The 26890-nt window shown below is 39.4% G+C and overlaps 5 protein-coding genes and 1 non-coding gene across 6 annotated transcripts; 4 read left to right on the top strand and 2 right to left on the bottom strand.

Annotated features, from left to right (window-relative positions):
- The first annotated feature begins 2259 nt into the window (after positions 1-2259).
- Positions 2260-3813, top strand: LOC104439223 (probable receptor-like protein kinase At4g10390). Its single transcript, XM_010052320.3, is given in 3 exon segments — positions 2260-2653; positions 2953-2990; positions 2992-3813. Coding segments are annotated over 3 exon segments (1119 nt in total). The 5' UTR covers positions 2260-2268; the 3' UTR covers positions 3688-3813.
- A 721-nt stretch (positions 3814-4534) lies between these two features.
- On the bottom strand, positions 4535-4640 carry LOC120294186. The gene has a single exon (XR_005551677.1). It is a non-coding gene; the product is annotated as a small nucleolar RNA R71 (small nucleolar RNA).
- A 7382-nt stretch (positions 4641-12022) lies between these two features.
- On the top strand, positions 12023-12433 carry LOC120293614 (probable receptor-like protein kinase At4g10390). The gene has a single exon (XM_039313309.1). The coding sequence runs from the start codon at positions 12023-12025 to the stop codon at positions 12431-12433; it is 411 nt and encodes a 136-aa protein (XP_039169243.1).
- Positions 12434-14890: 2457 nt separating this feature from the next.
- On the top strand, positions 14891-16247 carry LOC120293613 (probable receptor-like protein kinase At4g10390). Its single transcript, XM_039313308.1, has 2 exons — positions 14891-15272; positions 15496-16247. The coding sequence occupies exons 1-2, from the start codon at positions 14891-14893 to the stop codon at positions 16245-16247; spliced, it is 1134 nt and encodes a 377-aa protein (XP_039169242.1).
- Positions 16248-21291: 5044 nt separating this feature from the next.
- Positions 21292-22681, bottom strand: LOC120293105 (protein HIGH ARSENIC CONTENT 1, mitochondrial-like). Its single transcript, XM_039311870.1, is given in 6 exon segments — positions 21292-21708; positions 21940-21980; positions 21983-21992; positions 22109-22253; positions 22387-22464; positions 22564-22681. Coding segments are annotated over 6 exon segments (405 nt in total). The 5' UTR covers positions 22581-22681; the 3' UTR covers positions 21292-21594.
- Positions 22682-23907: 1226 nt separating this feature from the next.
- Positions 23908-25441, top strand: LOC120293104 (probable aquaporin NIP5-1). The gene is made up of 4 exons (XM_039311869.1): positions 23908-24172; positions 24332-24751; positions 24865-24926; positions 25006-25441. The coding sequence occupies exons 1-4, from the start codon at positions 24011-24013 to the stop codon at positions 25202-25204; spliced, it is 843 nt and encodes a 280-aa protein (XP_039167803.1). The 5' UTR covers positions 23908-24010; the 3' UTR covers positions 25205-25441.
- The last annotated feature ends 1449 nt before the right edge of the window (positions 25442-26890 follow it).

Below are 26890 nucleotides of genomic sequence, written 5' to 3'. Positions count from 1 at the left end.
GAATTCCGTGATGATCGTAACCTTTTGAGAGCGATTGAAGCCGGAGCCATACAATAGACGTGTGAGCAGTTAATTGAACAGCCTATGAGTTCGCAAGATACTTCCAAACACTTGCCATTGATGGGTGACACGTCAATTGAGCAACTATTGGAGCAGTCGACGAATGGAGGATCTAAGCCAAGGCAATGGACTCTCAAAATTTCTAATTTTCAAACGTTGGTTGATCATCGCATAATAGCCTCTCTTGGTGCGTCTCCTTTGAGTCTCCTCCAGCTAAGGTTTGGTATCGTTCGGAATGGACAGCAAGTAGGTAGCGTGTCAATACGACAAGATTTGTGCTTTCTAGATCAGAAAGTTTGTCCCAGTTAGCTTGTTCCTAATACTTAGTGGTGACATAAGAGTGGGGTTACTTGAGACGGTCGTGATAACATTAATGGTGGTGTTGATGCAAATGAAGAAGATAATGTTTCTTCAAACATGGATTGGTGAGGCTTTTGTCAAAGATGCTCTGATACCAACTTAAAATACTTAATTTCATTATATGTAAAGGAAGCTACTGCAATCCCAATTGATACATGAGGGAGTCGTGAGACTCGGTGAAGAATTAGGTTCTAGGGAATAAAATTTTATTCCTTTTTCCAAGATGTAATTGTGTTGCAAATACAATGTATATAAAGGACTCTAAGAGATAAGATACAAAATGTGACAAAATAACAAATATTCCCTAAATATTAGTTGAATATTTTCTTCCCTTACCAACATATTCTTGATTGGTTTCCACCACCACCGACCAAAGATTTTGAATCGGAATGGAGGATAGGTCAAGACTCGATTGACCGATCGATCCCGATTATACCGATTGGTCTTGTTTTTAAAATGCTGGAAAAAATAAATTGAAGTGAGAAAATGACGCAAATAATCTATAAACTTTGACACAATATGTTATGTAATCTCTAAATTTTTAATTTGTTTAATATGATCTATGAATTTTTAATATTTTCAATGTGGTCTATAAATTTTTTATACATATTCAATTTAATCCCCAAACTATATGAAAATGCTCAATATTTTCCTTGAATTTGAATTAATAAAAGAACAATATTGGATATTTTCATATAACTAAATGACTCAACTGAACATATATAAAAAATTTAGGGACCACACTAAATGGATTAAATGTTCAGAGACCACATTTGGACCAATATTATGCTGAATTTAGGAAACACTTGTGTTATTATCCCAATCAAAGTAAGATCGTTCAAAATTAGAAAAGCACCAGAAACGTAATCGGATGCCAATTGAGAGAAGTTCCCCAACCCGAGTGAGTGGTCCACAGAGACAACACCCACGTTTTTCAAGTTGATAATGCTGCTCCCGTTTTTTTTTATCATATGAGCTTTGAACCGAAGTAGCAAGCAAGCAACCTTGCTTTGACCGACCGACAATTTCATCACGTGAACGGATTCTCGGCTGAAATCCTTTTTTTAGTCCTAACCAGTAACCACTTCCCTGTTTTTTTTTTCTCTTCTTCGGACAACATTTTTAGCCACCTTCCGTGATCGTACACTCGAATTACTCGTCTAGCATCAACAAAGCAGTGTCTATGTGCCCATGAGGTTCCTGCCAACAAACCCATCACTTTAAAAATTCAATTTAATCTATGACAATCTATGACAAGATAACATAACATGCGTCCCAATAATCATAAAGCAAATAGATAAGAAAGTTTCAATTCATATAGAATTATGCACAGACAATTACACTTTGGTTTAAAGAAAATTGTGAGTCAAAATGTGCCCTAACAACCCCATGAAGACCCTTCTGATCTGAATCAAGAAGCTTCAAGGACACCACCTTCCGACTCTTATCCCGCCTGTCCGATTCTTGACACCCACCGAACCCATGAAAACCTAAAGAAAAGGACAAGGATGCTGGTATAACAAAGCGGACGTGCGCGTGCTGCTGTCCTCTTCTCGTCGTGTCAAGGGATTTCAAAAACAGTGTATCCATCCATCGATCTTCTTTGTCTCATAGCTAGTACGCGCCTTTTGTCCTTTGGCCCCACCTCTCTCTCTCTCTCTCTCTCTCTCTCTCTCTCTCTCTCTCGCCTTCTTCGCTTCTTCTCTCCGCACCAAACCACTACCGCGAGCCCCACCGGAAGCTGGCGACCATAAAGTACACTCTTTAATTCACCGACTCTTCCCCTCTTAAAAAGCAACAGCAGCCCAAGAAGGGAGTTGACTCGATCTGAATCGCAGATCTGCAATTATGGGTATGGTGAAGTTCCTCCGCTCCAAGCTGCTGAACAGGCGACGCAGCTCGGACAGAGCCGCCGTCCACGCCGATGGCGGGGAGGGTTGCTCGGGAAGGTACGGCGACTCGGCAGAGACGGCAGTGAAGAGGTGGGAGTGGGGAGAGATCGAGAGGATCACGGGGTGCTTCTCGGAGGTGGTTGGAGAAGGCGGGTTCAGCACCGTGTACATGGGGCGTTTCCCCGGCTGCGGAGGAGGCTCCACCGCCGCCGCAGCAGCCGTCAAGGTCCACTGCGGCGGGGGAGAGCGGCTTAGCATGGCCTTCAAGCAGGAGCTGGACGTGCTGCTTCAGCTCGAGCACGAGAACATCGTCAAGCTCCTCGGCTATTGCGATGATGCAGGTTGGCACGTCGCTCCTTTGTGCGCGTAGTTTATATTTAACTACCAAGATATGAAAATACTTGTCAAACTTCATTGCTTTGAATCGGAAGAAAATCATTTCCACGAACAAGGTTGAGATTTTGACAGTTGTGCATTTCAATTTCAGCTATATCTTGCCATTTTATAAGTATATGTTGATCGTATATAATCATATAGTAATCCTACCACCATTAGCAAGAATGATTTTTCAGTAATATTAAATAAATATCATGTCATCGAAAATTAGTAACTAATTTAAGTTTCATCCCGTCTCATGAAGATCAAGGCGCGCTTATATTCGAATACGTCTCTGGCGGAACACCTCCATGAACGCCTCCACGGCAGCGGCAGCAATAAGCGCTCGACTCTCCCATGGAAGAGCCGCGTGAAGATCGCCTTCCAACTTGCGCAAGCCATCGAACATCTCCATGAAAGATGCACCCTCCACATCATCCATGGTGACATCAAATCCTCCAATGTTTTACTGGACGGCGACTCCGATTGCAAGCTCTGCGACTTCGGATCCGCGAAAATGGGCTTCTCCTCTATGATACCGCCACCCTCGTCGTTGCCTTCATCATCTCCTTATGTTAGGAGAAAGAATATTATCATGGGTTCTCCGGGCTACACCGATCCGGCATACTTGAGGACAGGGATAGCCTCGAAGAAGAACGACATCTATAGCTTCGGCGTCTTGGTCCTCGAGCTCGTGACTGGTTTGGAGGCGTTTCGCGCGGACAAGGGACTGGTCTTGGCCTCGATGGCAGCTCATATGACTAAGGATGTCGATCGTATGGATGTTAGTGAGGTGACGAACATGGTGGATCCAAGATTGAGAGGCGATTTCAACGTGGAAGAGGCGAGGGCTCTGATTGGACTAGCGAGGTCGTGTTTCAACGAGTCGACCTTGGTTAGGCCGACGGCGAGCCACATGGTGAAGATGATGAAAGAGAAGGTTTCTTCAATTTCGTTCACGAATTCAAATTCAAGGCATAAATTTTCTAATGATCTGTAGCCAAACATGGACTACGTTTGTGCTGAGACCTACATGTACAATGTGTGGATTTTCTAATGATCTGCAGCCAACATTGAACTATGTTTATGTAAAGATCTACATTTGCATGGTTTGAAAGCAAATCGAATTGAATTAATCACGAGCGTAAAGAATCCATGAAAATCTGGAAGAAAGCAGCGTGATTCTTCTCCCTCTCTTTCTTCCTTTTTTTCTTTGTGCGCTCACCTTTTTTCCCCTTTTTGATTTATTTTTCAATCTCCTTTGTATCTAAACAAAAGAAAGTTAATATTATGAAGAACCTTAAATTAATACACCCGTAACAAATTTACTAAAAATTAATTTTTTTATCACAAAAACTCAAATTGGTACTTTAGTAACAAATTTACTCCTTTACCAAAAAAAAAAAAAAACAAATTTACTCTGTATTACTTTCCACTTTAGATCCGCAAACATGGCAGACGGTGATAATGAAAATCCACGTAGACTCTTAAGAGATTATGCTGCGCCAACAGTTCAAGGCACCACATCAAGTATCGAAGACCTGCAATTCAAGCTAACAACTTTGAAATTAAGCCGTCACTTATTCAGATGCTTCAACAATCAGTGCAATTCAGTGGGCTACCAAGCGATGATCCAAACGCTCATATCGATGCTTTTCTTGAAATTTGTGACACCATTAAATATAATGGAGTTACAGATGATGCTATTAAATTGAGATTATTTCCATTCTCTCTTAGAGACAAAGCTAAAAGTTGGCTTTCTTCTCTTCCTGCAGGATCAATTACTACATGGAATGATATGGCTCAGAAATTTCTTGGTAAGTTCTTTCCACCCGCAAAGTCTGCGAAGATGCGTAACGATATTACTAATTTTATGCAGATGGATAATGAATCATTATATGAAGCATGGGAAAGATTCAAAGAATTTCTTAGGAGATGCCCACATCACGGACTACCCGTATGGATGCAGGTACAAACTTTTATAATGGCTCTAGTGCATATCTTCGTTCTATGATTGATGCAGCTGCGGGGGGACTTTAAATAATAAAACACCAGAAGAAGCCTACAATTTATTAGAAGAGATGGCGTCCAATAATTATCAGTGGCCTACCGAGAGATTACCAATGCGAAAAGTTAGCGGAGTTCATGAAGTGGATGCTTTTGCTGCAATTGCTGCACAATTTGAAGCAATCAACAAAAAGCTTGATAATATGAGTGTTTCAGCCATGAAAATTCACACTTTGACATGTGATTTTGTGGTGGGGGACATGTTAGCACGAGTGTCGGGTAGGTAATACTTTCAAACAATCTCATGAAAATTCTAACTTTGTTGGGAATTTTAACAAGTCACAGAATAATCCCTACTCCAACACATACAATCCGGGATGGCGCAATCATCCAAATTTTTCATGGAACAATCAGAAGAGACAAAGTCAAATTTGGAAAATATAGTCACCAAACTTGCTAACACAACTCATGACTTCATCAAAAGCACGGATGTGAGATTTCAAAACCAAGAGGCTTCAATTAGAAATCTGGAGATGCAAGTGGGTCAATTAGCAAGCATGATGTCGGGAAGGCAATAGGGTTCTTTGCCGAGCAACACGAGAGAAAATCCAATTGAAAACATAAAGGCTATTATCCCGAGAAGTGGTAAACAAGTGGGAGAAGAAGAGATTGTCGAGACAATGAAGAAGTGGTCAATAAACAATCAAAGGAGACAAGCAAGAGTAAACTTTTTCCAGATAATCCCAAGCCATATGTGCCGCCAATTCCATTCCCTCGGCGACTAAAGAAGCACAAAATAGATAAGCAATTTTCTAAATTTCTTGATGTATTTAAAAAATTGTACATTAACATTCCTTTTGTAGATGCTTTAGCGCAAATGCCTAGTTATGCAAAATTTTTGAAGGAGATTTTGGCAAACAAAAGGAAATTGGAGGATTATGAGATTGTGAAGTTAAACGAGGAGTGTTCAGCCATCCTACAAAACAAATTGCCTCCGAAATTAAAAGATCCAGGGAGTTTTACTATTCCTTGCACTATTGGGGATTCTTACTTTGAAAAAGCATTATGTGATTTAGGTGCAAGTATTAATTTGATGCCTTATTCAGTTTTCAAGAAATTAGGATTGGGTGAGGTAAAAGCAACCACAGTGTCACTTCAACTAGCTGATCGATCAATTAAATATCCGAGAGGTATTGTGGAAGATATTTTGGTAAAAGTTGACAAATTTATCTTTCCTGCAGATTTCATAGTTCTTGACATGGAGGAAGATTTTGAGGTACCACTTATCTTAGGTCGACCTTTTCTAGCAACAGGAAGAGCTCTTATTGATGTACAACGGGGAAGTTGATCCTTAGAGTTCAAGATGATCTTGTTTCATTTAATGTTTTTAAAGCAATGAAATATCCATCTCGATGATAATTCTTGTTTTAGAGTTGAGACAGTTGACAAGTTGGTGAATAAGGTTTTCCAGGAAAATATTTTTGAAGATCCACTTGAAGCATGTCCGATTCAACCAAGGGACAAAGATATTCATAATGAGGAGATAAAGGAGTACGCAAATTTCATGGAGGCAATTCCACCATATTCAAGGCAAAAGGCAATTAAATTTGAAGAGTTGGGACAACACATTACAAAGCCTAAACCATCAATTGAAGAGCCTCCAATTCTTGAACTCAAACCCTTACCTTCTCATTTGAAATATGCTTATTTAGATGGAGTTTCTTCTTTACCGGTAATTATATCTTCTTCTTTGATAGATTTGATGGAGGAGAAATTGCTCAGAGTATTAAGAGAGCATAAATGTGCAATTGGATGGAAAATAGCTGATATCAAGGGAATTAGTCATTCAATTTACATGCACAAAATTTTGATGGAAGAGCAATATAAACCCACTATCCAACCTCGCAGGCGTTTGAACTGAAGATGCAAGAAGTAGTGAAAGCCGAGGTAATTAAGCTACTTGATGCAGGTATCATCTATCCTATCTCTGATAGTTGTTGGGTAAGTCTTGTACAAGTTGTGCCAAAGAAAGGTGGTATGACTGTTCAAAAAAATGACAACAATGAATTGATTCCAACTAGAACGATTCTTGGGTGGCGTGTGTGTATGGATTACAGAAAATTGAATGATGCCACTAGAAAAGATCACTTTCCTTTACCATTTATTGATCAGATTTTAGAAAGAATTGCTGGGCATGAATTTTATTGCTTTCTCGGATGGATATTCGTGGTATAATCAGATTCCTATTGCACCCGAAGATCAAGAGAAAACTACTTTTACTTGTCCCTATGGTACTTTTGCTTTTAGAAGAATGCCCTTTGGTCTTTGTAATGCACTAGCTACTTTTCAAAGATGCATGATGGCTGTTTTTCTCGATATGGTTGAAAAATATATTGAGATTTTCATGGATGATTTTTTCGTTTTTGGCCTATCATTTGATTCTTGTTTAAATAATTTGGCCTTGGTCTTACAAAGATGTGAGAAGACTAACCTTATTTTGAATTGAGAGAAGTGTCACTTTATGGTGCGGGGAAGGAATAGTGCTCGGGCATAAAATTTCTCAAAACGGAATAGAAGTCGATCGAGCCAAAGTGGAGGTCATTGCAAAATTACCTCTGCCAACATTTGTGAAACTTGTCAGAGGATTTTTGGGGCATGCAGGATTTTACAGGCGATTTATAAAAGATTTTTCAAAAATTGCTAAACATCTTTCTAATCTTTTGGAAAAGGATGCTCCTTTTAATTTTTCTGTTGAATGCATGCAGGCTTTTAACACTTTAAAGGAGAAGTTAATTTCAGCACCAATCATGGCAGCACCAAATTGGGATTTACCTTTTGAGCTGATGTGTGATGCTAGCAATTATGCAGTAGGAGCTGTTTTGGGACAAAGGAAGAATAAAATTTTTCAAACCATATACTATGCCAGTCGAACCTTGTCAGGTGCACAATTGAATTATTCAACAACAGAAAAGGAACTTTTGGCGGTAGTATTTGCTTTTGATAAATTTCGTTCTTATTTAATTGGCTCAAAAGTTATAGTTTATTCGACCACTCTGCTCTTAAGTATACGCTTGAAAAGAAAGAATCAAAACCCAGGTTGATCGGGTGGATTTTATTGCTGCAAGAATTTGATTTGGAAATCAAAGATAAGAAGGGGACTGAAAATCTAATTGCAGATCACTTATCAAGAATTCCAAATTCAAAGGAAGAGGTAAGACCAATTTTAGAAGAGTTCCCCGATGAGAAAATTTTTTCCATCAAGTCAATTCCTTGGTATGCTGACTTTGTAAATTATTTGGTAAGTAATGTTCTTTCTCTTGAATTATCATATCAACAGAAGAAAAAATTCTTCTATGATGTTAAAAATTATTTTTGGGAAGAACCTTTCTTGTTTAAAGTATGTGCAGATCAGGTTATAAGGAGATGTGTTCCAGATGAAGAGAAGGCAAACATTCTACATCATTGTCATGATGGAGAGACGGGTGGCCATTTTGGTGCCACAAAAACTGCAGCTAAGATTTTACAATCTGGATTTTATTGGCTTACACTTTTTAAAGATGCATACTCCTATGCAGCTTCATGTGATAGGTGTCAAAGAACTGGAAATATTTCAAGAAAAAATGAGATGCCTTTAAGCAACATTATTGTGTGTGAATTATTTGATGTTTGGGGTATTGATTTCATGGGACCCTTTACACCTTCTTATAGAAATTTATATATTTTAGTGGCTGTAGAGTATGTGTCTAAGTGGGTAGAAGCTGTAGCATTACCAACAAATAATGCTAAAGTTGTGGTGAAATTTTTGAAGAAAAATATTTTTACCCGATTCGGCACTCCTAAGGCAATCATAAGTGATAGGGGGACACATTTTTACAACAAGCAATTTGCAGCACTTTTGAGTAAGTATGGAGTCACACATAAGGTTGCAACCCCTTATCATCCTCAGACTAGTGGTCAAGTAGAGATTTCGAATAGGGAAATCAAGAGAATTTTAGAAAAAACAGTGAATGCCTCTAGGAAAGATTGGTCAATAAAACTTGATGATGATGCACTTTGGGCTTATAGGATAGCGTTCAAAACTCCAATTGGGATGTCTCCTTTTAGGCTAGTGTTTGGAAAAGCTTGTCACTTACCAGTGGAATTAGAGCATAAAGCATATTGGGCATTGAAATTTCTGAATTTTGATATGCAGTCTGCAGGTGAAGAAAGATTATTGCAACTGAATGAATTGGAGGAATTTCGCAATGAGGCCTATGAAAATTCTAAGTTGTACAAGGAGCGTACAAAAAGATGGCATGACAAGCACATATTCAGAAGAGAGTTTAAAATTGGTCAAAAAGTCTTACTCTATAACTCTCGTCTTAAACTTTTTCTAGGAAAGTTGCGGTCTAGATGGTCTGGTCCTTTTACAGTTACACAGGTATTCCCATATGGAACAGTTGAAGTTGCGCATGACACTGATGGCACATTCAAAGTGAACGGTCAACGTTTGAACCCCTACTTTGAAGGTGGTTACAACAAGCGAAGACCACCATTGAACTTCATCCTCCCGAATAGCGACATTTGAGATAGTTTGGCTGAAAACTATAAAGCAAGCGCTTCTTGGGAGGCAACCCAAGCATTTTAATTATGTTTTTATTTATTTTTAAGTTTATGTTTTGCAAAAAAAAAAAAAAAAGATTAACTTTTCTCTATTTTATCCAGGTTAATTTTTAGGGAGCACCTTTCAAGAGTTTAATCATCAAGATCATCTATGGACTTATCCTACAACCAGGGAAGTTTTCTTCTTCCTATTCTATTTTTCGCATTGAGGACTTTGCTTCATTCAAGTTTTTGGGGGCGACAAATTTTTGGATAATTTTTTTTTTATCATGATTGCTTTCCAGGTTGTGAATTTTGCGATTCTTAGGAAAATTTAAATTTTATTTAAACTTGCGGTTGAGGTGTGAGTTAATCTTAATTCTGATTATGTTGATCCACTTATCGAGCACTAAAAGTCCTTACTTTTGAATTATGTGTAAATCTAGAGAACATTCATGTGAAATATGTGATTTTCTTAGATTTCACCCAAATCTTAGAATTTGTTTGATTTTCTCTTGAGGCGAAATCCTAAGCTAAATCTAATTGAGAAAATGATATAGGCAGTTTTTGGATCGATTGAGCCTTTCAAGCCAACCCTATTTATTTATCCCTAGTCACCCTGTTGAGCCTTAATTATTACCCAATTTTCATTGGCACCCATATATGTTTAGCCTAGCCGTGATCAAATTATATCCTTATCCCATGCCCTATGAACACGTTGATTTTCTTTTGGGGTAAAAAAAAAAAAATTATTTGAGCTTGATAGAAATTTGGGAGGAATGATGGAGTAAAAAGAAGAATAAAAAAAGTGATTGCAGTGGTAGTTTGGGGTGTATTGTCAAAAAAAAATTGCTTTTATGGTTCCCTATCCAACTTTCAATTGAGTGAGCCATTTGGATACTCAATGGGTTGGAAATTTTTACGTTATATTTGGAGGGACTTTGGGAGAAACTCCACCATAAAGCAATTCAAAAAAAAAAAAAAAAAAAGAGAAAAGAGAGAGAGAAAAGGAAAGAAAAAAAAAAGAATGATGATATATGGCAGCAGAAAAATTATCTTGAAGGAGTGAAATTGGACAGTGACATTGGCTCTAATTAGATCCTAGAAATCAACGTGTTGATGGGTGATTTGAGCTTAAAATTCCCGTTATCTCACCTTTAGCCCAGCCTTACATTACAACCCGAGAAAAGTCCTATTGATTTTTGATTGGATAATTAGCTTACATTAGTGGAGAGAGGAATGAAAAGCAAACCTATGAGATTTGGTCATAATTATTGAGAATTTTTAGAGGTTGCATGTTAATGTGAATTTATTTGGATTGCATATAATTCGAAAAAGATTAGGACTTTCACACACACACTTGGATCATATAGTTAGAATTGGTCTTAATTTATAAATCGATTTCAATGTTTGGATGAAATTTGTGTTTTTCTTTGAATTGTGAATTTGAGCAATTATGGAAAGATGTCATAGAGAAGGTTGTTAGGTTGAGTATGTGTTATGTCTTGATTTTGCTCGAGGACTAGCAAAATGTTAAGTTTGGGGTTTGATAACTCTATAAAAATAGAGTTATTTTACCTATTTTAAGCAACAATTAATGCATTATCTATGAGAAAATATTTGAATTTCCTTCTGATTATTTAAATTTTCCTTGTTTATGCAGAATAATGAGATATGGAGAAGATAAGGAAAATAAGGGCAATTATCAGGAATTCAAATAAAAGCAGCGATGGAAGATGGATATCAAATCAGGAAATTCTTGATTTTGTTCCTTAATGTTATCTACAAGTAGATATTTTAGATTTCCTATAAATAGGAAGAGAGAGCAGCTAGGGTTTAGAGGGGGTTAGATCGTTTTCCATTGTTCGAGTTTTTCAAGTATTTTGAAGAAAAGACAAAAGTGGTGATAGAATTCTTGTCCTTTGATTCAAGATGCTGGGTTTGATTTATATTTATATTTTTTCTTCTACTATGTTCTAATTTTCTTTTGTTAGGGCTACGATGTAACCTAACCATGATGATATGAATTTCATGATTTTTATGTTTTACAATTGATTTCATTCATGTGAGTTATATATTATTGCGTTTAATGCTTTTGAGTGTCGGCCACCACTTGAATGATCGATATGCATGTTTGAGGCGAGAGGTGATAATATGCAATTCAGATCATTCAAGTGGTGGCCAGTCACTCAAAAGTATTAAACGCAATAATATATAACTCACATGAATGAAATCAATTGTAAAACATAAAAATCATGAAATTCATATCATCATGGTTAGGTTACATCGTAGCTCTAACAAAAGAAAATTAGAACATAGTAGAAGAAAAATATAAATATAAATCAAACCCAAGCATCTTGAATCAAAGGACAAGAATTCTATCACCACTTTTGTCTTCTCTTCAAAATACTTGAAAACTCTGTAACAATGGAAAACGATCTAACCCTCTAAACCCTAGCATTGCTCTCTCTTCCTATTTATAGGAAATCTAAAATATCTACTTGTAGATAACATTATGGAACAAAATCAAGAATTTCCTGATTTGATATCCATCTTCCATCGCTTTTATTTGAATTCCGATAATTGCCCTTCTTTTTCTTATCTTCTCCATATCTCATTATTCTGCATAAACAAGGAAAATTTAAATAATCGAAGGAAATTCAAATATTTTCTCATAGATAATGCATTAATTGTTGCCTAAAATAGGTAAAATAACTCTATTTTTATAGAGTTATCACTTCTCATCTATGATCCCGCTGCCCTCGTTGTCGCCTTCATTGTCTCCTTATGCTAGGAGAAAGAATATTATAATGGGTTCTCCGGGCTACACTGATCCGGTATACTTGATAACTGGGATAGCCTCGAAGAAGAACGACATCTATAGCTTCGGCATTGTGGTGCTCGAGCTCGTGATGGGTTTGGAGGCATTTTTTGCAGACAAGGGACAAGTCTTGCCCTCGATGGTAGTTCAAATGACTAAAGATGCCGATTGTATGGATGTCGGTGAATTGACTAACATGGTGGATCTGAGATTGAGAGGTGATTTCAATGTGGAAGAGGCGAGGGCTTTGATTGGACTAGTGAGATTGTGTCTCGATGAGTCCACCCCGGCTAAGCCGACGGCAAGCCGCATGCGAGCCGCATGGTGGAGACAATGAAAGAGAAGTTCTCTTCATTTCGTTCAAAAACTCAAACTTGAGGCACAAACTTTTTAATGAGCCAAACATGAACTATGTTTGTGCGGAGATCTACATGTACATGTGTGAATTTTCTAATGATCTGTAGCCAACATTGAACTATGTTTATGTGAAGATCTACATGTGCATGGTTTGAAGTCAAATCGAATTGAAGTAATCACGAGCGTCGAGAATTCATGAAAATACGGAAGAAAGCAACGTCATTCCTCCCCCCTATCTCTCTTACTTTTTTTCCTTGCGCGCTTCCCCCTTCTTGACTTATTTTTCGATCTCCTTCGTTTATTAACAAAAGTGAAAAAGTTACTTTCATGAAAAATGGTAAACCGATACACTTGTAATAAATTTATCAAAAATTATAAAATCCAAAATTGATTCATTAGTGACAAATTTACTTTTTATTAGTTTTCATTAAATTTACTATCAAATTACTAAGGTAAATGACATGTAATATGTGACAGTTATACTAGTTTAGGGTTTTACTATCTATTTATTACAAATGTATTAGTTTATAGTTTTTGTGGCATTATTCCTATTTAATGGAAATTAACAAAAAGTAAATTTGCTATAAATATACTAGTTTTATATTTTTTGTGATCAAAACATTAGTTTGAGGTTAATTTGTTACATGCTTACCAATTTAGGTTTTTTTGGTGGTAAAAAATATTTATGGTAAATTTGTCTTAAGTGTATTAGTTTAGAGTTTTTCGTGGTATTAAACCAAAAATAAAAATAAAATCTCCTCCCTTTAAATTATTCACCTATTGCTACCTATCTCCTACTATAAAAAAAGAAACTACAATTATAAAATAAAAGCAAGTATTTTGGTTTGGTTTGGCAAAAAACAGTAAAATCGAACCAAACTGTCTAACTTCAATCCAATTCAATTTGTGAAATGGTTTTCTAAAATTATCTCTTCAAATCGATTCAAATTTTAAATTTCAGTTAGGTTTGTCGGTTTGGAGTGAAAGTTCTTAATTGGTTTCGACCACCACCGAAAGGATTTCAAATCGGAATGGAGGATAGGTCAAGACCCGATTGATCGGTTTATCCCGATTTAACCGATTGGTCTTGTGTTTAAAACACTGATGAGAACAAACTAAGTGAGAAAATAACACAAATAATTCATAAACTTTGTCATAATTTGCAATGTGGTCTCTAAATTTTTAATTTGCTCAATGTGGTTCCTGAACTTTTAATATATTTGATATGATTATTAAACTTTTGGTACATGTTTAATTTAGTCCTCATACTATATGAAAATACTTAATGTTTTCCTTGAACTTGAATTAATGGAATAGTAACATTGGACATTTTTATACAGTTTAATGACTCAATTTAACATGTATCAAAAGTTTAGAGACTACACTGAATAGATTAAAAGTTCAAAGACTACGTTGTATATTAGAGTAAAGTTTAGGGACCACATCGATGAAATTAAAAGTTTATGGACTACATTATACATTATGCTAAAGTTTAGGCACCACTTGTAATATTATCCCAATCGAAGGAAGATCGTTCAAAATTAGAAAAGCACCAGAAACGTGATCGATTGTCAATTGAGAGAGGTTCCCTAGCCCGAGTGGGCGGTCCCGCAGAGACAACCCACGTTTTCCAAGTTGATAATGCCGTTCCCGTTTTTATCAGATTAGCTTTGAAACGAAGTAGCAAGTAAGCAACCTCACTTTGACCGACCGACAATTTCATTAGTGAGAAAAGATGATCGACTAAATGCCTTTTTTAAAGTCCTAACTACTTCCCATTTGTTTCTATTCGTCGGACACTTTGGCCACCTTCCGGATCGTACTAACATCAACAAAGCAACGTGTCTATGTGCCTGCGAGTTTCGTGCTAACAAACACAACACCTTAAAAATTCAATTTAGTCTACGACAAAAAAACATGAGATGCTTCCAAAAAAATCGTAGAGCAGATAGATATGAAAGTTTCATTTCATGTATGTGTATCAGTATCCACGATTACACTTAGTTTAAAGAAAAATGTGAGTCAAAATGTGCCCTAACAACCCCATGAGGGCCCCTCTGATCTGAATCAAGAAGCTTCAAGGACGCCACCTTCCGACTCTCACCCGGCCCGTCCGATTCTTGACACCCACCGAACCCCAAGAAACCCTAAGGAAAAGACAAATCCTGGTAAAACAAAGCGTTCGTGCGCGTGCTTCTGTCGTCAGGGGATTTCAAAAACAGTGTATCCATCCATCGATCTTCTTTGGCCCCATCTCTCTCTCTCTCTCTCTCCTCCTTCGCTTCTTCTCTTTGAGCCGCACCAAACCACCGCCACGAGCCCCACCGGTAGCTAGCGACCATTAAGTATACTCCATAATTCACCGACTCTTCCCTTTTAAAAAGCAACAGCAGCCCAAGAAGGCAGTTGACTTGATCTGAATCGCGGATCTGCAACTATGGGTATTGTGAAGTTCATCCGCTCCAAGCTGCTGAACAGGCGACGAGCCGCCGTCCATGTTGACGGCGGGGAGAGTTGCTCGGGACGCTGCGGCGACGCGGCAGCAGAGGCGGCGGGGGTGGCTGTGAAGAGGTTGGAGTGGGGAGAGATCGAGAGGATCACGGGGTGCTTCTCGGTGGTGGTTGGAGAAGGCGGGTTCAGCACCGTGTACATGGGGCGTTTGCCCGTCTGCGGAGGAGGCTCCGCCGCTGCCGCAGCTGTCAAAGTCCACTGCGGCGGCGGAGAGCGGCTCAGCATGGCCTTCAAGCAGGAGCTGGACGTGCTGCATCGGCTCAAGCATGAGAACATCGTCAGGCTCCTCGGCTATTGCGATGATGCAGGTTGGCATACCAAAATATGAAAATATTTGTCAAACTTTATTACGTCGACAATTGTGCATTTCGATTTCACCTATATTTTACCATTTTATAAGTAAATTTTGACTGTCTATACTCATATGGTAATCCTACTCCCACTAGCAAAAATGATTTTTCAGTACTATTCAATAAATATCGTATCATCTAAAAGTATCATAAGAAATTTTTTACCAGTAACTAATTTAAGTTTCATCCCGTCTCATGAAGATCAAGGCGCTTATATTCGAATACGTCTCTGGCGGAACACTCCATGAACGCCTCCACGGCAGCGGCAGCAATAAGCGCTCGACTCTCCCATGGAAGAGCCGCGTGAAGATCGCCTTCCAACTTGCGCAAGCGATCGAACATCTCCATGAAAGATGCACCCTCCACATCATCCATGGCGACATCAAATCCTCCAATGTTTTACTGGACGGTGACTCCGATTGCAGGCTCTGCGACTTTGGATCTGCGAAAATGGGCTTCTCGTCTATGATACCGCCGCCATGGTCGTCGCCCTCATCATCCCCTTATGTTAGGAGAAAGAATATTATCGTGGGTTCTCTGGGCTACACTGATCCGGTATACTTGAGGAACGGAATAGCCTCAAAGAAGAATGACATCTATAGCTTCGGCGTCTTGGTCCTTGAGCTCGTGACCGGTTTGGAGGCGTTTCGCGCGGACAAGGGACAGGTCTTGGCCTCAATGGCAGCTCATATGACTAACGGTGTCGATTGTATGGATGTCGGTGAGGTGATGAAGATGGTGGATCCGAGATTGATAGGTGATTTCGATGTGGAAGAGGCGAGGATTATGATTGGACTAGCGAGGTCATGTCTAGATGAGTCGACACTGGCTAGGCCGACGGCGAGCCGCGTGGTGAAGACGATGAAAGAGAAGGTTCCTTCGATTTCGTTCACGAACTTGAATTCGAGGCACAAACTTTCTAATGATCTATAGCCAAACATGACCTATGTTTGTGTGGAGATCTACATGTACATGTGTGAATTTTTATGTTCAAATGTGCAGTTGATTTTATCTCTTTTGACATTTGGAGAACTTTGAAAGTTCGTGCCGTGTGTGCCGTGGCTTGCAAGAGAAGTTTGGCAAAGGGTTTGTCCACATTGATAATTGTATAAATGCAATATATTTCCTTTATCTACAATCTATAAGTACCAATTTCCTTTAGAGGTCATTTTCATTCTATAGAAGTATTTCTATGGTATAAAAACTCACCATAGACTTAAAAGCAAAAATCACATTATTCGAACATCTTGCCTTCTAATAGGATTAAACATCATCAAGTTGTATGGTACGCTGATGTACTATGAAAGTATGGTTTAATAAGCAAGTTTTGAGGTCGCACAACTATTCGGAAACTTGGCAAAGAGCATGGTGGGCTCCAACCTACTATATGAAAATTCCATACATATGCCAAATAATGGAAAATGTATTGGTTTTGAACTATTTAGGGAAAATATTAAATAAGAGTCTAAAGTATCATCATTTTCTTCAATAAGGGTCCGAAGTGGACTTTATTTAAAATAAGGGCATGAAATGGTCAAATCATCTTAAATAAGGATTTGAAATGACCACATTTTTTTTAACTAAAGGGCTTTTTCCTCTTTTACTTTTTTTTCTTTGTTTTTTCTTGTTTATTTTTCTTTTCCCCCCTTCCCTCTACCGACCATGGCGGAGGTTGCTAGACTCATGTGAAGGCCACCCTCACCAATGTTGAGTGAGGGTCACCCTTGCTTGGGCTAGCGAGAGCAACCCCCTGCCGACGTTGGGTGACGACGCTCCTCGCTAGTTTGGGTGAGGGTGACACTCACCTTGCAACCCATATTGACATTGAGCAAGGGTTGCCCTTGCTTGATGTCGGCGAGGGTGACCCTCGCTAGCCTTGGCGAGCGACCTTTGCAAGGCGTTGATAGCGATGACCGAGGTAGGGAAGAGGAAAAAAGAAAAAAGAAAAGAAAAAGAAGTGAAAAATATAGTTACATTTTTTTTTACCAAAATACCTTTTCTACGATAACTGAAATAGTCATTGGCCGGCCAAAAACCCTTATTTGAGACGATTTGATCATTTTAAGTCTTTATTCGAAATGATTTGGCTATTTCAGGCCTTCATTTGAAGCAAAGTGTACTTGGAGCCCTTAATTGAGAAAATGAGAGCATTTCGGATCCTTATTTGGAATTTTCCAAACTATTTATTATACTAGAGAAATTTCTCAATACACATTCTCGAATTCGTTCCTTGACAACTTAAAGTTTTTGAAAGAGATGATTGAAGGAGCAAAGATGTTAATTCCTTGCGCCCAATATGATTCTTTTATGCATCTCCCTTTGTCACGCTCTGAACCCCGAGCGCGTGCCCATTCCTCACTGGTCAATAATATTTTGCGACTTTTCAAAACGAGTCGCCAACCCTTTTTGTTTTATTGTACATGTGGAAGCGAATATAAATCCCTTGACAATAATCATCTCTGGATAGAAAAGTAGGACGACAAATTTACAAACAAACATACTTTTGTAATCACATAGAGTCATGTACAAGATCAATGACCAAAGAACTACAAAAATCGACTTTCCAAAAAGAAGCGGTCCTAGCTAACTTACACTTCAAATCACCTTCTCTCAGATCTAGGTCCTCCACTTGACGACCCTGAAAATTTATCTCACAACAGGATGAAATATAAATCTCAGCGAGTTCACACTCTAAACCCCGATTAGGAGGGAAATACGCTAAGAAACGTCCTAACCATACAATCACACAATTAGAACAGAAGACTTACCTCGCCTCAGTTCCTTCTTGCATGTCAACACAGTTCATATCACAATGCATAACACAAATGCATACAACAATTGAAATGCCTTATTTTTCTCAATCACTACAGGGGTCTCAGCCCAATCAATCACATGAGTCCTAATTATAAGGCCAAACCGTTATGACATGTCTCATACCATATCACATAGTTTTGTCTCATAATTAGGCGCATCAAACTCAACCCATCATGCATTTCAAATTGTTGATTAAGCCCCACAGTGGGCACCGGCCTACTCTCAAATTTCGGCGGTCTACTCATGCATCGTCTCACTCCATTAAGCACGATTATGTCTTTCAAAGATGACTTTCTCGAAGGAGTATAGGTCCAGCCTCTACTGCGACTCAAATCCCATATAGAGTAATGTCCATCCGACACAGTTCGAGGACGGGTTCTCTCAACCAACACACAACCACTCAATCTTGGCTTAGGACACTGTGCATTGCACTCAAATGTCTCAATTAAAATAATGATCCTGACATATTTTCTTCGTATTAAAAACATCCAGTGAAATTAGTCGTGTGTGGATACACGGTCAGATTGGACCCGGAAAATTCATAATCCTCTTTTTAAAATCCCACTAGTTTATACAAGATATAAAACCATTTTCGGTGTTTAAAACCCAATACCCAAGATTTTCTAGATAAATGTCAAAATTAACAAATTTTGGAATAATTGACCCAACCTTGAATCAGCACTCAAATCACAATTTAACACTCGATTACAAAAATTAACCACACCATTACAATTAGCATGAAATTATGATCACCGACTATCCCGGTCTAATTTCCGGAAAAATATTTAATAATTAAATAATTTATAAAATTAATTAAATAAATGCATTAAATACTAAAAATGCTAACTTAAGCTAAATAATTCTAATCTAACCACCTATTGAGCTAATTAAATTATTCTAAGCATCCTAGCTGTATAACAATACACTTATCTAATTAACTATAAATTTCTAACCACTTAATTACTTAATCTAACTATCCTAATTTAACTAACTAACTTAATAATTAAACGAATTGCACTTAAATAAATTTGAACACCCCTTAAACGTCATTAGCCTACTAAGAAGAGTTTAGTGCATAAACTCACCAGTTAATTGCGGAAACTGGTTCACCGCGACGGCGGTGTGACGGCGGCCAAAATCCGAATTTTCGGCGACGTCGATGGGCTTGGACCGGGCCTAAAACGGGCCCAACAAATTTAAGCTCAATCTGAGATTTGTTTTTAACTTGGGCTGGGCCTGAAGTTGGGCTGAAAGCTGGGCCGAAATTCACTGGGCTGAAGCGGGCTTCAAAACTGGGTTGGGCTTGATCTGACTTCAAGATGGGCTGCTGGATTATGGGCTGGACTGCCAAGCTGGGTTTGTGGATTTCAATTGGGCCGAAATTGCTGGATTCGTGGGCTGCTCGATTGAAAATCACGGAGCTTCTGGGCTTCACGTTGAGCCGCACGGCCCAACAAAGTAAAAGACAGAGGAAGGGCTGCTCGATGTGGGATTGGCACGGGCAGAGGGGAGAAGCGGCTTAGACGGCTGCTTGGGGATGGCAGGTGGACGACGTTGCTGCCGGATGAAGACACGAGGGATGATGGAGGTGGGGATTCGGTAGCCGCTGGCAGGGGAGAAACACGTGTGCTGCAGGGGCGTGAAGGCCGAAGGGGATGGCTGCTTCGGTGGACTCCGCTGGACGCACTAAGAAACGAAGATGGCAGGCGCAAGGGTCAACAAAAGGAGCTTCTATGGATGTTGTTGACCAAGGGAACAATTAATAGGGGAGAGGGGCGGCTGTTTGTTGGCTGAATGAAGCCACGATGCAGGGAGCAATCTCGAAGAAGAAAAACAAAAGGAAATGAAGGAAAGCAAACCAGAAGCAAAAGAGAGAGGTTCGGTCCTTTTGTGAGGGTGCTGCTTCGACGGAATTTGAAGGGAAAACGAAAAGCAAAGTGGAAACGTGAGCAAGAGGAGTCGGTGGATGGGCGCGCGACGGAAGTTTTGGGAAAAATGGCTAAAGTCAATAGAGTATAACCAAGAAATTAAATGCTTGGTCCCCCAAATATCCCTCAAAATTATCTCAATATCTCTTATTACTTTCTTTGCATAAAATCCATCAATAATCCAAATTTTGAAGTCCAAAATTGCTGCCCTTTTCCAATTCCGAATTTCACAATTTTTTTTTTTGTCTTCAATTTCTTCAACAATTTCCCAAATTCGACGTCCACTTTTGATGTAGAAAAAGCCCACGTAATTTCTACAAGTCCCATTCGCCATATAGCTTAGTTTGCAAGTTGAAAATCTCTTCAATTCGGTTGATCCAAATTTTCGTTCGTTTTTCAGAACGTCCGAATTGAATTTTTGTAAAAATCCGAATTTCTTAATAAATCTTCAAAGAATGAGTCGACGTTCTTAAAATATATCATGACATAACATAACTTTCAATTTCTGAAATCGGGTTCAAATTCGTGGTTAATTTCAATTAAGCACGATTTTAGCGTGACTTAATCTATCGGGTAAGTTTTAGGAATTTTGGTAAATTGACCCGTGATCGATTTATCTCTAGTCACAACGTACATTTTCGACACATTGGCGACTCTTTGTTGTCATGAAAATCTCGAGATTTCAAATACGGACATCGGGTATAGAAATGACAGAAAGATAGGTTTAGTGCCGATCGACGAAAATTTTGCAATTAGGTGGAATCACTCACGCACTAATCACATATATCCATCGAATCGATATATCTCCAGTCTCTGATCGATTTTTGTCGATGCCGTAATGACCCTAGCAGATCAATACGGTCAAGTAGTCGATTCATGATCGAATTCTCAACTCCATTGCATTTAGATTCCTTAATTGCTTTTTTAGATAGTCTGATCAGCTCAAAGAATAGAACTATCGACGCGTTGATGAAAGGCCCAAATGTCCAATTTATTTAATCGAAAACGAAATCTGAAAATTCAGGCTGTCACACCTTCTTCATGCATCCGGATTTTACAAGTTTCCTCACCCACACGCACATTCTGACCCGGTAGGGACGACCTTTTTTGGTCTCGACAGGGAAATATTATTACACGAACCCGAATCGCACAGGCTCCATAAATCTCAAACGTTACTCATGCGGATTCACGTGGAACCCTTACGCTATTGGGTAAGCGTGGAAGGTCTCCTCACATAAGAACCTGAGCAGTGCAATATGTTTGCACAATGTATTAACAATAAGCTTATTCACATCACATCGAGACAGAGAGTGAAAAACACAAGTTACAAGAAAGAAAAACGAAAAAACGACACGACATGACATGCCTGATTTCATGTTTTGACATGAATTAACACATTTGTATCATAACCCAACTATTTAGCAAGTAGAACAAGGATCGATGTGCTTTTAGGCTGACTCCAAGTAGCACGGATTACAAACATGATTATGACACGCAAACACCAATTGCTGGCCTTCTTGAGACGATGATGTTCCTTTCTAAGGGCGGAATTTGCAAGCAGTTTTGAGCTCCTCTGCTGGTTTATCCCCTGCAAATCCTTTGTCAACCCAAGCAGAGTATCCTCCTTCCATGTTATTCACATTCTTATACCCCTGAATCCACCAAATTCCACAAATGACTTTATTTTGCTAATACTTGCTAATCTAATTTACTTAATCAGAGCACGCCGGTGGTGAAAAATGTCGCATTCCACGGGAATCGGACTGAAAATGCTCCTAACTAACGAAAGCTTTATAATCTGATGTTACTTTACTTATCCCCTCTTTCGCGCCCCTAATGCTGTGATAAAGCAAACGGGAATCCATTGGGAGAGTCGAACTAACCGCATTGAGAAGGTCGACGCAGGCACGGAGCGATCTGCCCCGCTGTTGCAACCCTGCACATGCAGCAATATAAACCAATGAGTTCCGGCTCATTGTTTTTCTGTCTGAATTCTAGATGTTACATTACTGAAAACTGAGTTCAATCGATCGGGGGTGGTGAGCTATATACCACGACCAGGTGATCTTCTTTGTTGCAGACTGCAGCCACTTGAGTGAGAAAATCAGGATTTTTAACTCTTCCATCTGGGGTGGAGAACATGTAAGGCACGTTCACTGCATTCTCAACGTGGCTCTTCTTGAACTCCTCCTCCGTCCTGTGTCAATGAAAAGAACATCGCCCCTCAAACACTCCAGTTGTATCGAGATTTCAGATCCCTCTCCCCAACTCGATTCGAATTACACAGCCGAAACGAGAAGGAAAAAACGACAATCTGTTGAACTTCTGACCTCACATCTAAGTACCGGTGGCCGACGGTTAGGAGGCCTTTGGCAGTGTATACATCGACGTTAGCGACATCTTCAGACCTGCCAAAAGGAAATGTAAGAGAGAGTCAAGACTCAGGATGAAGGCTATGCGATCAACATCAGCTTCTGATGGCACTCGTTCATGCCAAAAAATCCTACTTTTTGATGGTTTCCATGGTTCGATGATCGCCGAGAGATCAAGATATGGAAGCTCGGATCCCACTCTGTGATATCTCGAGCTGCTTCAAGGAGAAGAAAATGATTTCTGAAATTTTGATCCATGGACATAGCAACTATATGGCGTGCAATTTTCACCAAAAAAAAAAAAAAAACCTATATGGCGTGCAAAGAGCAAACTCTTCAGCTAAGAAAGATTTAAAAATGGCGATCAAAGCAAACTGGATTTGTTCTTCCCTTTTGACTTTGAGATATCGCATTTAGTAATGACGTCGGCATCGGCATTACAGCTCAAGAAAGCGATTGATTGGATGTCGAAACGAGATCCACGACTTTTCTATGAATGAGTACTGCATCAGCTCGAACCAGAGACTATTCTTTTAATTATGTGATAATTGATCAAATTTAAAACTTGGAAAATAAATAAAGTAAAATGAATGTTGGGGAGGGAGAAAACCGTGGACTTCAAATGCTTTCCCCTCCTTTGAAGGATTAAGCAAGATGGGGTGTGAATGAATCATAATGTCAACGCGAGAGAAGTATTCTTTTTGTTCAATATAAGTAGTCGTGACTAAAAAAATCGAATAAAATTCGGTAACTAAGTCAAGTAGACATTGACGACTTTTTCTATTGACAATTTTATATTTTGACACTTATCGGCTGTTTTAGAAATGGAATAATGACATAAATGATTCTTAAACTTTGGCTCAACATGCAATATAGTTTCTAAACTTTAACCTAATGTTTATTGTGGTCCCTAAACTTTTAGTTCAGTCAATGTAGACTTGGATTTCTAGTACATGTTCTAATTCATGAATTGTATGAAAATATTCAGTGGAATCCTTTCATTAATTAGAGACTAGGGACAACATTGAATATTTTCATTTAATTTAGAGATTAAATTGAATAGGTACCAAAAGTTTAAAGATTACATTGAATAAATTAAAAGTTCAAGAATCGTATTACGGATTAAGTCAAAGTTTAGGAACTGTTTTTTATAATTTTTCCTTTAGAGATCTGCTAACCCGGAAAAGAACAGCTTTTCTTGACAAGGGACAGTAGAACAGGCTCAACAAGCTGCCATGTAGAGTTACACCACCTAAAACTCAGGAGAAGCGTTGACACCGTGGGGAAACGGTAGCTATTTTTCTTTAAAATATTAAAGGAGTAAGCAGGAGTGCTGTTGCATTATGATAGTCATTAGCTTAATTAACGGAGGAGAAGAAGATGATGCTGATGATGATGATGGAGATGGAGATGTGTAATGACGTTGACTTTCTATAGAAAATGCTTTCCGGCTGAACTCTCGCCGTTATAAGCACTCCCATCGATCTCTTCTTCTCGCTGATCTATTCTGCGTCCTAGGAATCAAAGTTCGACCTTCTTTCCGATTTCCACTAATCTCCGGTGAGTCGTCGAACTGAGAAAAATGTCAGGATCAGGGGCCCAGGAGCTTGCTCTGGGAACGTTGGAAGTGGACTTGACGTTACCGGAGGACATGCCCGTGATACGATGCAAGTGCGTTCCGACCGATGATGCGACCAAGGGTGTTCAGCAACTCAAGCCGGATAAGTATGATCTGTTGCGGAAGGTAAAACCCGATAAAACTCTAGGCGGTGGAATAAGTTAGGGTGAAGCTTCGTCTAGGTCTAGTATGGAAACTAAACTATCCTCACATTCCATGAAAAGTGAAACAGAAAGAAGAAAGGTAGGATAGAAATTGTTAATTAGATTTACATGAATGATGTAGGTCGGAGCCGAGTTTGTTGGAACCTTCTTCCTGGTGCTTTGCGCGGTCGCTGGCCCAATCGTGAACCAAAAGTATGGTGGAGTAGAGACGTTGATCGGGAACGCGGTGTGCGCTGGAGTTGCTGTGACGGTCATAGTTTTCTCGATCGGTCACATATCAGGAGCCCACCTGAACCCGTCGGTGACGATCGCCTTTGCAGTGACCCGGCACTTTCCATGGATCCAAGTGCCTGGCTACGTTGCCGCACAGGTCGGGGGCTCGATGTGCGCTTCCTACGTCCTCAAAGGGGTTTTCCATCCCTTCGCGAATGGCGGGGTCACGGTGCCTTTGGTGAATGTCAGGCAGGCATTTGCTCTCGAATTTCTCGCCACTTTCCTTCTCATGTTTGTGATCGTCGCGGTGGCAACCGATGCTCGTGCGGTACGGCGTCGCCCATGTCATATATTCGTCCTTCCTCTATCTGTGCTCGTTTCATTCCATTAATCATCAAAAGCTCTCCAACCATATTCTGGCTGCATTTTACATGATGACAGGTGGGAGATTTAGCAGGAATTGCAATTGGAGCAACAGTGCTGGTTGGCATTCTTGTGGCAGGGTAAGAATTGTATTTACTTATTCTTTCCTTTTGGAAAAAACATAGAGAGAAATCCGAGTATGTAACACCGCGATAATAGGATGTCGACTGGGGCTTCCATGAACCCCGTGAGGACTCTCGGCCCGGCTGTGGCAGCAGGGAATTACAAAGGACTGTGGATGTACATGGTGGCTCCTCCTCTTGGAGCAATAGCTGGCGCTGCAACTTACACGGTCCTGAAGCTTAGAGGTTATGAGGCTGAGCCGCCGCGTCGGAGGAGGATAACCTTCAGATGCTAAGGGTGGTCAGGTCCTCGACGACTCCGAACCAAGATCCGACTGCTCCACCCGGGATAAACAGCAATTTGCTAGGCTCCACCTGTGGTAGTTTTGTAGCGGTTTGTGTGGTTTTTAGGGGGACTGACAAAGGGAGTGTACGTGCCTTGAGTTTCCAAAAAGTATCCCAGAGAATGCCACTGTTCATGATCATGTTAGTTCCCTTTGGATGTATAATTTAGTTAGATTACAATTTTAGTCCTCGAAGTATGAATTTTCGTGCAATCTGGTCCTCTAATTATTTTTCGTTCAATGTATTTCTTTATCTTTCTCGTCTCGTTGAGGCCTTCGTCGTTAAGCAGTAGTTAACATCATTAGATTGTGATAGCGAAACGTTAAAACAACAGAAAGGGAGAAATTATGGAACCTAAATTTTTCGTTCGAGGATTGCTGTGAGGCGCCTAGGCGTAACACAACTTTCATCTCTTAAAAAATTTGAAGGCAGCTAACGTCCGTAGTTTTCTGCTCTGAATGGAACTTAGAAAGGGGTGTAGTTTAACAGGTAGGGTCCTTTTCTTGGCAGGTCATCTTTCATTTTCATACTATTGCTTGGGGCCTCAGCTCTTGGAATGATCATTGGTTATGTCAAAGCGGATGATCTTTCGTTCCACTTCAAAAGGATTAAAAAATCAAAGGGGGGGGAGTAATAAGCAACCTAATTAATATATGCATTGCGTAAGTGTATGATGCATGATGTCACCAGTAACAAGAATAGTGAAATATAAAGAATAGTGATAAAAGTGGAGTTTTTGACGATAAGATTATTCATATGACGCCAAGACATTAGGGGGACAGATATTTTTTTTGTTTTGTTTTGACAAGCAATGCATATGGATGCGGTCTCATGACATGTGTTTGACACAACCTATTCTATGCGATATGGGATAAAACATGAATCACAAAGAAAAAACAAAAAATGATATGACATGCCTAACTTTATCTATTGATGCGAATTGCCATGTTTTTATAGTAATTCGATTATTCAACAAGTAGAATCGAAATCAATATGTTTTAGACTGACTCGAGAATTGACATACAGATACGGCATTGACACGCGAACCCAAATTACCAACCCCTCTTACGGCCGGAATTTGCAGGCTGTTCTGAGTTCCTCTTCTCGTTTGTCCCCTGCAAATCCTTTGCCAACCCAAGCAGAGTATCCTCCTTCCATGTTCTGCAAATTCTTATACCCCTGAATCCACCAAAATTCCACACGCACACACAAACAAACATAAAAGTCTTTACTTTTGCTAATGTTTACTAATCTAGTTCGATTAATCAGAGCGCGTTGCCGGTGAATAGTCGCATTCTGCAGGAATCAGACTGAAAAGCTCCCAACTAGCGAAAGCTTTACAATTTGATATTGCTTTTCCTCGCTGTCGTGCCCCTAATGTTGTGATGAAGCAAACGACATTCATTTGGATAGTCGAACTTACTGCATCGAGAAGGTTGATGCGGGCACGGAGTGATCTGCCCCCGCTGTTGCAACCCTACACATACGGCAATATATTAACCGATGAATCCACCTGAAGTTTGTCTTTCTTTTTGTTAACTTCTGATGTTACATTACCAAACAACGAGTTCACTGAACCGGGGGTTGAGAGCTACATGCCACGACCAAGGGATCTCCTTTGTTGCAGACAGCAGCTA

This window comes from Eucalyptus grandis, chromosome 5 (assembly GCF_016545825.1).
Source record: "Eucalyptus grandis isolate ANBG69807.140 chromosome 5, ASM1654582v1, whole genome shotgun sequence".
In the NCBI taxonomy this organism is placed as follows: domain Eukaryota; kingdom Viridiplantae; phylum Streptophyta; class Magnoliopsida; order Myrtales; family Myrtaceae; genus Eucalyptus; species Eucalyptus grandis.
The sequence above is the reverse complement of the archived record's forward strand: the minus strand, read 5'-3'. Positions and strand labels throughout refer to the sequence as shown.

Excerpts from the sequence above, each read along its gene's own strand:
- LOC120293613 (XM_039313308.1), top strand. The coding sequence starts at position 14,891 with ATGGGTATTGTGAAGTTCATCCGCTCCAAGCTGCTGAACAGGCGACGA. Across the intron at positions 15,273-15,495 it reads CGGCTATTGCGATGATGCAG|TTTCATCCCGTCTCATGAAG; the intron begins GTTGGCATACCA and ends AACTAATTTAAG.
- LOC120293104 (XM_039311869.1), top strand. The coding sequence starts at position 24,011 with ATGTCAGGATCAGGGGCCCAGGAGCTTGCTCTGGGAACGTTGGAAGTG. Across the intron at positions 24,173-24,331 it reads AGTATGATCTGTTGCGGAAG|GTCGGAGCCGAGTTTGTTGG; the intron begins GTAAAACCCGAT and ends TGAATGATGTAG. Across the intron at positions 24,752-24,864 it reads TGGCAACCGATGCTCGTGCG|GTGGGAGATTTAGCAGGAAT; the intron begins GTACGGCGTCGC and ends ACATGATGACAG.
- LOC120293614 (XM_039313309.1), top strand. The coding sequence starts at position 12,023 with ATGATCCCGCTGCCCTCGTTGTCGCCTTCATTGTCTCCTTATGCTAGG.